General features: G+C 42.0%; 2 gene segments (V, D, J or C); one reads left to right on the forward strand and one right to left on the reverse strand.

The window, feature by feature from the left end:
• The window catches only part of LOC138608624 (Ig kappa chain V-III region MOPC 63-like), a 36,515-nt gene extending 32,151 nt beyond the window's left edge, over nucleotides 1-4,364 (reverse strand). The window contains 2 exon segments of the V gene segment in view: nucleotides 3,845-4,168; nucleotides 4,276-4,364. Of these exon segments, the coding sequence occupies nucleotides 3,845-4,168; nucleotides 4,276-4,327 (376 nt within the window).
• A 3,090-nt stretch (nucleotides 4,365-7,454) lies between these two features.
• LOC138608625 (immunoglobulin kappa variable 6D-21-like) lies at nucleotides 7,455-10,571 on the forward strand. The segment is given in 3 exon segments: nucleotides 7,455-7,506; nucleotides 7,654-7,935; nucleotides 10,363-10,571. Coding segments are annotated over 3 exon segments (543 nt in total).
• Nucleotides 10,572-11,439: the final 868 nt, after the last annotated feature.

Here is an 11,439-nt window from a genome sequence, read left to right on the forward strand (position 1 = left end):
AGTGACTTGTTGTTTTTTGCTGGTTAAACTACAGCTTAAGATCTTTCTAACAAACCCTGATTGTCTCTGTGTGCAAAGTACTCATGTCAATAACCCTGTGCGTGAAGTGTGCAATGTCTTAATCAGCCTCACCTTTTCCGCATTTTCCGCATGAACCTCTATCTCATAGGGCTGTGAGCAGGCTACTGTATGAACACATTTGTTGTGAGTTACACAAATACATAGGTATTTACCTTGGGGGTAATCAGAGTCACCCACATGTGCTCCCACCACCCCTGAGAGAGCAGTGTCACCCACAATTGCGGCGACTCTCTGTTCAAACGGGGTGGGCCCCTCTTCTCCTGTCCCCCCACCTGTTTTGGCCACACTTTGGCGGTGGGCAGCCATCCTCGCTTCACATCCACCTTGATGTCGGACCACTTCTTTTACACTTCTGCTTGTGTGCGCTTCTCTGACCCCACAGCATTGACAGCCTCACACACACTCTCCCACTCACTCCTCTTGCGTTTGTTGCTTAAGCCAGAGGACAGCGTGCCAAAGAACACATTTTTGCGCGCCTCCACTTCAGCGAGTAGCGCTTCCAGTTCGCTTTCCGTGGAATTCCTTTTTTCCCGTCTTACTCATTCTTTTTTAATTTTCTGATTCGTGCAGAGAGGGGAATCTCAGGGGCAGGGCTAATTTAAATATGATTTGCGTATTTAAATGGGGGCGTGAACAGGTTTTATATTTTCTGCACTTCAAGCTTCAAGTTGAACTTTCAGTCTGACACTAATTTGTAAAGAACTGTTTAGTGAACTGTCCTGAGTGAACCTCCATGGTAAAGGAGGACAAATAAAAACATTCATAGTTAAAGTGTCACATTTAAAAAAGAAATATTTTCTGCATCAAACATGAACAAACTGAATTGAAACATTACTTTACACATTAGATTTAGTATTTGTGCAGAAACTTACTTCCAAACTCCAGTCTGGTTCCTCCACCGAACGTGTTCCACAGTGATACAAACTCATTGAGCCGCCGTACAAAAACCTCTCACTGTAGAGAGACACGGCTCTCTGACTTTGACACAAACAAACTCACCAAAATGAGTCTCTGTGTGCAACATTTTTACACATTCAATCAAAACTGACAATAATACAATGCTACAAAGTTTAAGACAGCATGTTTTTATTGATCATGTTTTAATGTTGGAACTATTTTGTTTCTGTAGTGTTTAATTTGTTAGAACCAAAGACATTTTTTCTACATCAATTTGTCCAGAAGCATGAACCTAAAATCAGATTGGATTGGTGTTAAAAGATGTTTAATCAATAGTCAGATTCATTGATTGATCCATTATTAAACAGCATAATCAATCAAATCCAATCCAACTTTATTTGTAAAGCACTTTAAAACAACAACAGACGACCAAAGTTCTGTACAGAAGAATAAAAGACACAAAATACACAGCTCACACGAGGCATAAGACACAAATTAATAAATAGAAAGAGATAAGAAATAAATAAAATAGACATAAAATACAAATACAAGTTGTCAAAGGCCAAGGAGAAGAGGTGGGTTTTAAGAAGACATTTAAAAACAGACAGTGAAGAGGCCTGTCTAATGTGCAGAGGCAGATCTTTCCACAGTTTTGGAGCCGCAACAGCAAAGGCACGGTCCCCTCTGAGCTTACGCTTAGTTGTTGGCACACTCAGAAGCAGCTGATCGGCTGACCTGAGAGCACGGGTGGGTGCATAGGGGTGTAGCAGCTCAGAGAGGTAGGGCGGGGCAAGACCACTGACGGATTGAAAAGCAAATAAAATCATTTTGAAATGGATCCTAAAATGTACGGGCAACCAGTGGAGTGAGGCTAGAATGAGGGAAACGTTCTCATGTTTACGTGTGCCAGTCAAAAGACACGCAGCAGCGTTTTGTACCATCTGGAGACAGGCGATGGAGGACCCACTAACCCCCACATACAGTGCATTACAGTAATCCAGCCGAGTGGTGACAAAGGCGTGGATTACTGTCTCAAAGTGCTGCCTCGGAAGAATTGGCTTTATTTTGTTCAGCTGCCTCAACTGGAAAAAGCTTGACTTAACGACAGTCCTGATCCGACTGTCGAGCATAAGATCAGAGTCCATTTTAACCCCTAGGTTTGTGATGGTGGGCTTAATATACTGGGACAAGGAGCCAGGATCTCCAAGGGAGGTCCCAGAGGTGCCTCTTTGCCTGTCTCTATCCTGCATCTCCTTCTATCCCATTTTCGGCCTGTCCAGTCTCTTCAGATGTTCAACATGAGTCTGGTTCTGTTCGAGGTTTCTGCCTGTTAAAAGGAAGTTTTTCTGCCAATGTGCCGAATATTGCTAAGTGCTACTCATGGTGATTCATGTTGGGCCTCTCTTTAAATAACATAACAAAGAGACGGTCTAGACCTGCTCTTTTTGTAAAGTGTCTTGAGATAACTCTGGTTATGACTTGGCGCTATACAAATAAAATTGGATTGATTGATTGATTGAACGTCAGAGTCTGGACCTCATCCTGGGAGGTGGATTCATCCCCACCTGAGATGAGTCCAACCACCGTCCGGTCACCTGCCAATTCTATAATGGAGTTTGAGGCATGGGTGGGTGTGCAGTCCAATGTGTAAAGTGAGTACAGTAGTGGGCTCAGCTCCAGCCCTGTGGGGAACCAGTGCTGAGAGTGAGGGTGGAGGAGAGGTGGGGGCGGAGCTTGACAGACTGAGGGTGATTTATGAGAAAGTCCATAATCCAGGGTCAGAGGTGAGCGGAAAGGCCGAGGTGAAGCAGTTTCCTTATCTGTATGTCTGGTAGGATTGTACTGAAGGCGGAGCTGTTGTCAATGAAAAGCATCCCGACGTAGGTCCCTCTGTGTTCCAGAGGTTCTCGTGTCGTGTGAAGAGCTAAGGTGATGCCATCCTCCGAGGACCTGTTTTCCCTGTCTGCAAATTGATGAGGTCGAAGGTGGGAGGGAGGCTGGTTTAAATATGCCTCAGTACTAGTCTCTCAAGGCACTTTGTAACAATGGGACTGAGAGCGACGGGTCTGTCATCATTTAGACTGTCGACAGCAGGCTTCTTTGGGACTGGGATGATCATGGCTGATTGAAGGCAGGGTGGGACGATAGCATGTGCAAGGGACAGATTAAAGATGTTAGTGAAGACAGCAGCAAGCTCGTCTGCGCAGGCCTTAAGAACCTTTAATAAAAAGTACATTGTTTCAATGCTTTCCTGCTGAATGCTTCAGTTATGAACTTTAATTTTCTGTGTCAGTGTCTTGTGCCTCAATGAAGGATATCATGTTTGTCAGTCACTGAGTTAGACTCCAAGATTGGATGTTTGTCCAAAACCTCTTTTGGCACTCATAGACAGTATGTGCATTTGTGTAAAGTGTAAAGTGTTTAAATCTAATAAATGAAGTGAAAGTTACTGTGTGTGTGTGTGTGTGTGTGTGTGTGTGTGTGTGTGTGTGTGTTTTCTGGTTCATATTTTCTTCCAACCAAATTTAGTTGAAATGTCTTTTATCAAGTGTAAGGTCAAAGGTCATGAAAAATCTTTTCTTGTCCAACAGTGATTGTCTGAGAAAACAAATGAGAAAGTATGACCATAATTGTATAAAATAGGTGGAGAAAAGCTTTTTCTGCTTGACAAAAGTATGTGTGTGTGTGTGTGTGTGTGTGTGTGTGTGTGTGTGTGCGTGCGTGCGTGTGTGTGTGTGTGTGTTTGTTTCCTCAGTGAAGTGTATCAGTCTCTGCAGTAGCTTCCAGCTGCAGCAGTCAGTTCAGTTTCTGTTCAGTCTGACTGAGGGAGGTTTTTGTACGACGCTTTTTCACTGTGTGAACACATTCTGACTGTTGATGATGTGTGCACTCTGACAGTAGTAAACTGCTGCATCTTCAGCCTGGACTCCACTGATGGTCAGAGTGAAGTCAGAGTTTGATCCACTGCCTGTAAAACGACCTGGAATCCCTGATGCTCGAGTGCTAGTAACATAAATGAGCAGTTTAGGAGTTCCTCCATCTTTCTGTTGGTACCAGTGTAAAGCATGGTTAGTAGGGTTGCTGCCCCAACTAAAAACATTCTGACTGGTCCTACATGTGATCCTGACGGAGCCTCCCACAGCAGAACTCACTGCTGCAGGCTGAGTCACTGTGACCTGGCCTCTGGACTCTGAGGATACAGAGACAAACACATAAATCAGCGTCATGGTTTTGTCGGCTTCATTTCAGAGGGACGGATGTTCATAGAGGAGAGGAGTTTGATTCTCTGGACTTTACCTGTGAAGCAGCAGCAGAGGAGAGTCCAGATGAGGACGGAGGTCAAAGTCATGTTTTTGATGAGGAGGATTTCTGTGGCTTCTGTTGTCATGAAGGACAGCTGTCAGTCATCCAGTGTTCAACTGTCAGGACTATAAACTCTCCCAGAGCACTGGAGCATGGTGCTGCTGATGCAAAGTGGCTCTCTATGGAAATGCTCTGACCGACTCCAACAGGGACTCTGCTTCTGGTTTCACCCTGCTGCTGCTCTCAGTCTGCACTGTGTTGAGCTGTCTCTCTCTGTTTTGCATGTTTGTCTGTTACCATTAAAATTGGTCATATTTGGTATATAATCTACTCATAATGATAAAAGCATAGCAACAGAAAACCAACGAGTCACATCACTGAAGTCTGCTGTTGATGCTTCAGATGTTGTAAGTCCTTAACTGGGAAGAAACTGCTGCTCGAGTAAATGTGCAAGTTTGAACTGGTCTATTTATTTAATACTTAATCACGACCGGAAGCTAAAATGTATCTTAATTTAGGAGCAATCCAGCAGGAGAAAAATGTACATGGAAGCAGTTGAAAATAAAATACCAGAACATCATTCAAAGGTGCGGCTCAGGCAGAACTCAGGCTCATGGCTGAACCTCACTTCAATCCTATTTTAAATATTAAACTAATGAAATATCATTCAGTGGCTGTTTTAATGTGCATTAGCTTCATCCCTAACATGATGCTGACTTCACATACATTATAATTCATGTTGATTAAACTGAATTGTGTTAGTTTAAAAACATCCAATATCTTACGCCGTCTTATCTGAGCGCTCTCGGCAGTGGTGGTGGAAAATCTAATAATGATGACTTTGACACAGATTTATCTTTTGATTTTTTTATCATGATTATAAAAGACTTTTGCAAAGAGGTCAGAGCAGCACAGAGACGCCACGTTTCTTCTTTTAATTCGGTAATCGCTCAAACACACGTTTGAGACGGGCTGAATGAATGAGGAAGTTGAATGAGGGTTTTATATTCTAGAGGGAGGAGACAGAGCGAAACTTTCCTGAAGAAAACCTGCTCGCTACCAGGTTAGGTTCACAGACACAGTTACCATAGTAACCAAGTCAGAGTTAAAGTTACCTCTCTTTCTGAAACGGCAAACCCGAGGTTTCCCTCATTTCAGGTTTAACAAACTCGGGGTTTTCACTAAACCCGCTTTCTGAAACGGACCCCTGCTCTTTTTGTAAAGTGTCTTGAGATAACAACTGGTTATGATTTGGCGCTATACAAATAAAATTTGATTTGATTTAAGGAAATAGGAAACATAAAATCATGTTAATTCAATCAGTCAATTCAATCAGATAAGGTAACATTCAAATCTCTTCATTGAAAATCATCTTCATTAAATCATGTTGAAGCCATCATTCATTTAGCATAATCAATCTCATGTCATGGTAAATATTAAATGTAGTCATTACAATTTTAATCATATTTATGCCAATTGTAAATCATTCCATTTAAACTGTTTTTAAATACTATTTATTCATTTTACATCAAGTTTAATCTAACTTTTTAATGCTGATATTTAAAGATTAAAGTTTCCTCATTACTAACTTAAGAACTTTATTTCTACAAACTAAAATTAATCAGTCATTTTTTCACCGATCATTACTAAAATTACATCAATTAATCAAATTACTTTCAGGAAATAAACTTGACCAAAAATATCATGGCAGCTTTAAATGTCTAAATTTCCATTTAACATTTGAAATATAATTAAGCCCATCAAAAATGCAGATCACAAACACAACAAGGCTCCAAACTAACATCAGCCGCCTTAAATAATTCAGGCATCAACCACAGATTATCGCATTAAATGCTACATAAAGCGATCAAACATATCTGATTCTAATGCAGCGCAGTCACACAAAGTTACACACAATCCAAAGTAACCAAAGTAACAATGAATGAATGAATCAAGCGGACCGCCTGCACAACATAACACCACATCAAACTTCAACTGTTCTCGTGCCGACTAACAGATCATATTATCTACAATCAATCAAACATATACATACCAATAGCGTCTCTGTGCTCGTCTAAGCATTGATGCAAACAAACTTTTCATCGGCACGTTTCTCCCTGAAGGAGCCTGCCATGCTGGGCAAACAAAAGACAAAACGCAGCTGCACAGGTGGACCTCCTAATCAAAGCCTCTCTCTCTCTACCTGCACGCCCGGAGCCTGAGCTGCCACATCTCTCAATCGGCTCAACGCTGACCTCTTGTGCGCTACTTAATTATTTACATGATTGTAAACTATGATCTGAAATTTATCAAACCAAGAAAAGAACGTAAAAGAGAAAAAAAGCACAGTCCAATGACTCATGACTTAACAATTGGTCATGACCTTTGACCCTACATTTGATTTAAGGTATTTCCACTTCATTTGGTTGAAAGAAAATATGAAACAGAAATGAATAAAATGAAATGAATGAATCAGAACCTGGGACAGACAGTGGAAAGACGATATGGTCTTGTGAATAAGGGGCACACAGTTAGCTTGGTTCATGCTAGAGAGGGAGTTGGAGATGTGTTTGCCCAGGTAGATAACACCTGATGGAGACCAACAATGTGGATGGAGATCAGGATACACTGGAGGTCTGGGGCATTCAGAGTAAGAGTTATTAATATTGTAACCTGATTTTGGCCAAATGATCTAATCATCTTGACTGCTCTTCCATCAGAACCTTCAGGTTTGACTCAAAATAGCAGAACATCATCTGCGTATGGACAGATTTTATGCTGCATGAGACCCTCCTCTATACCTGTTACTAATGGATCACTTCTTATGGGCCTGCCAAGGGGTCTACGGTGAGGGCAAACAGAAGGAGGGAGGCCTGACAACCCTGTCTAGTGCCACGCTCCACATTGAACGTGAAAACTTAACCATGTTACCAAACTGCCCAATAATTAATGGATTCATTTATTTAAAATGCTACCCATGTAAATATGTAAATGTGTAGGATCATTCTGTCAGCTCTGAGGGGGAAACAGCATGATATGTTGATGTCAGCTACAGTTCACTGACTCTGTGTGTTTGCATATGTGTCCTGCCTCTCTGCTCCCAGACGTTAAGAGGCCGCTGTTGATCAGTGGCTGTCCAGGTCTTTCAGAAACACTGACACGCCGGCAGCACAATGATGATGTCACTGATTCTACTTGTGACCACCCTGGGGCTCCTTGTTCAGGGTGAGACTCTCTTCTGAAAACTGTTCTGAGATCTTCAAAATGTTTATGTTAAAGGAATGATTCTTCTTCTTCTGTTTGGTTGATGATCATCTTTCTCCAAGCTGGATCTGTCTCAATAACTCTTCTCCTGTTTTTCATGTTTTCCAGGTTCTTCAGGTGATATCATCCTGACTCAGTCTCCTGGAGCTCAGTCTGTTGTTCCAGGACAGACTGTTTCTGTCAGATGTAAAGTCAGTTCAAGTGTCAGTAACTACCTTCACTGGTATCTTCAGAAACCTGGAGAATCTCCCAAACTCTTGATTAGATATGCTACAACTCGTCAGTCTGGAGTTTCAGATCGTTTCAGTGGGAGTGGATCTGGAACTGACTTCACTTTAACCATCAGAGGAGTCCAGACTGAAGATGCAGGAGATTATTACTGTCAGCAGAGTCAGAGCTGGCCGCTCACACAGTGATACAACGTCGTACAAAAACCTCCCTCAGCTTAGAGGAACTGATCTGAGTCAACAGCTGCACAGAGACTGAAAGACAACAACAGAACTAGACAAACCTCATTATAAACATGTCATTCAAACAATTTACACTAATAACACTAACTTTATTAAAACATTTTTATCATCATCAGTTTTATGTAAACTCTTTCAACAAGCAGGTTAATACAGATGATCATATATCATTTCACTTAATAATGTTTTATAAAGTTTATGCTGACTAGGATTTTCATGATGATGATGACTATACTCAACTTGTTGATGTTGCTGATGAAGATTATTAATAAAGGAAAAAAAAACGTCCTATACACTGCCTGTTGGCACCAGTGTCCGATCGCACTTGAAGCTGTTTGTTGGCTCTTACTGATTTTGTTCCCTCCTGTCTTGATCGTTGCTTGTGTTGGATTAACTCTCAGATGTACGTCGCTTTGGACAAAAGTGTCTGTTAAATGAAATTGTAACATTGTAACGTTGAAATTGAAACCTTATGAGTGTAGGAATTCTTGAGTTATAACCGGAGAGGTGGTTTGTGAGGTCACAGTGAGCCTGACCTTTGACCTTTGACCACCAAAATCTAATCAGATCACTCTTTAGTCCAAGACAACGTTTGTGCCAAATTTGAAGAAATTCCCTCAAGGTGTTTCTGAGAAATATAATGCCTCCAGCCACGGCTGTCGACGGTGTGAAGGCATGACAAGCTTGAAGCGGTTTGAATATCAGTATGCAGAAATGTGTAAAGACGTGTTTAATGAAATGGCTCTGAACCAAGATATTATGACTTTAAAAAAAGACAACTTCAATCAGAGTGCTGAACTTAAAAATGCCTTTACACATTAAATTTAGTATTTGTGCAGAAACTTATGTCCAACATGCCGTCTGGTTCTGTGACAGGTTGTATGTGACAGACTAAAGTAAATGATAATTGATCTAATTTCATTCTCCCTTTATTTCAGTTGTTAATGTATTAACTGTTCATAAGATGTGGTTTCATTCTTAGTTATTATTGTGCATTAGTATTTCTTGGTAAGGCTACATGGGTAGTAATAGCAAGCAAGGAACAAAGATAATAGTTCAGATTCTTGAATGAATGGGTTAACTGCTCTGTGATCCATTGGTAATGCCTTGGGGTTCCAGTAGGGGAGATAGCGCTCTGCTTCCTCACTGAATACAGACGAGCGGAAGCAAGAGCTGCGTGTGTGTTTCCCTCATTCTTATTCCACTACTATTTCCCCTTTTTAAGGTAATTACCGTACATAAAGCACCGTTAACTGGTGGACACATGTTAGCAATAGTTCTCCTTATGTTACTGTGATTTTAAATGACAGAAAGATATGTTTTGTACTGATCAACTGTTGAGTGTGTTTCCAGCTAATTCAGACAATGTGTAAGCTAGCGCCAGGAGACCACGAGCTCTGCTGACGTTTTCAACTGTTGAGTCCACGGCGTTTAAAGTAGTTACATTAGTGCATTTGTACTTTAAGATCAATATATGTATTTTGCCAATGTTAGGTCATGTAGCAGTGTATTTATATTTTGTATGATATATTTAGTTAAAAAGATACACTTGTAATGGTACCTGTGGCCCTGTAATTGAGTGTGTTTCAGAATGTGTTTGGAATGTGCTTTTAAGTACGTACATTTGATTAGTTTTAATTGTATCTGCACATGACTGAATACAGACGAGCAGAAGCAAGAGCTGCGTGTGTGTTTCCCTCATTCTTATTCCAATACTATTTCCCCTTTTTAAGGGTACAGCAGTTCCTCCACCAAAAGTCCACCACAGTGACACAAACTCATCGAACCGCCGTACAAAAAACTCTCACTGCAGAAACACGGTTCTCTGACTTTGGTAATGTGTTTGTGTCAGTTTGCTCAGTATATATAATATTAGTTACATAACCAAAACATACATAACCCAATCAGGGGTCCCTGTTGGAGTCGGTCAGAGCATTTCCATAGAGAGCCACTTTGCATCAGCAGCACCATGCTGCAGTGCTCTGGGAGAGTTTATAGTCCTGACAGTTGAACACTGGATGACTGACAGCTGTCCTTCATGACAACAGAAGCCACAGAAATCCTCCTCATCAAAAACATGACTTTGACCTCCGTCCTCATCTGGACTCTCCTCTGCTGCTGCTTCACAGGTAAAGTCCAGAGAATCAAACTCCTCTCCTCTATGAACATCCGTCCCTCTGAAATGAAGCCGACAGAACCATGACGCTGCTTTATGTGTTTGTCTCTGTATCCTCAGAGTCCAGAGGCCAGGTCACAGTGACTCAGCCTGCAGCAGTGAGCTCTGCTGTGGGAGGCTCCGTCAGGATCACATGTAGGACCAGTCAGAATGTTAATAACAATGACTTCTTAGCCTGGTACCAACAGAAAGATGGAGAAACTCCTAAAGTGCTCATATATCGTGCTAGCACTCGAGCATCAGGGATTCCAGGTCGTTTTACAGGCAGTGGATCAAACTCTGACTTCACTCTGACCATCAGTGGAGTCCAGGCTGAAGATGCAGCAGTTTACTACTGTCAAAGTGCACACTACATCAACAGGCAGTGGGTGTTCACACAGTGAAAAAGCGTCGTACAAAAACCTCCCTCAGTCAGACTGAACAGAAACTGAACTGACTGCTGCAGCTGGAAGCTACTGCAGAGACTGATACACTTCACTGAGGACACACACACACACACACACACACACACACACACACACACACACACACAGTCTAACTCAGAGGCCGACTGACAAATATGATATCCTTCATTGAGGTAAAGACACTGACACAGAAAATTAAAGTTCATAATTGAAGCATTCAGCAGGAAAGCAGATTAAAACAATGTTCTCTTCATTAAAGCACAATAAATGTCAGATATGGTCCAAAGAGCTCAAATTACAATCTGCTCCATGGTGTCTGTACAGCACAGCAGCTGACTGACATTAATGTGTACCCTCTACCTGTTACCTGTTCTAGAACACGTGATGAAAGAATATGTTAGTGAGCATGAACATTTAGGGTCTCTACAAACCAGAAACCCTGGATGACGAAAGAAGTGCACACACTCCTCAAAGCTCAGGGGACACGGCGCTCTACAGCACCGCGAGAGCTGACCTCAAAAGAGGCATCAAAGAGGCCAAATGGGTCAACAAGAGAAAAAGTGAGGACCACTTGACAGACAACAACACACGAAAATTACAGTCTACACGGGCAGCATCACCACCACCTTTCACAGCAGGGCTTCACTGACAGAGGAGCTCAACTGTTTCTTTGCATGGTCCGAAGTGAGAACTCCACTGTCACACACACCACCTCCTGTTACAGGCACCCAGGCACTGGCTGTACAGCAGTACGAGGTGAGACAGGCGTTTAGATCGATGAACCCAAGGAAGGCTGCAGGCCCCGATGGAGTACCCGGGAAGGTTCTTAAGGCCTGCGCCTGCGAGC

The sequence above is a fragment of the Semicossyphus pulcher genome, unplaced genomic scaffold, assembly GCF_022749685.1.
Source record: "Semicossyphus pulcher isolate SPU_LCO1_2020_fin unplaced genomic scaffold, fSemPul1.0.p SCAF_5, whole genome shotgun sequence".
NCBI classification, from domain to species: Eukaryota; Metazoa; Chordata; class Actinopteri; order Labriformes; family Labridae; genus Semicossyphus; species Semicossyphus pulcher.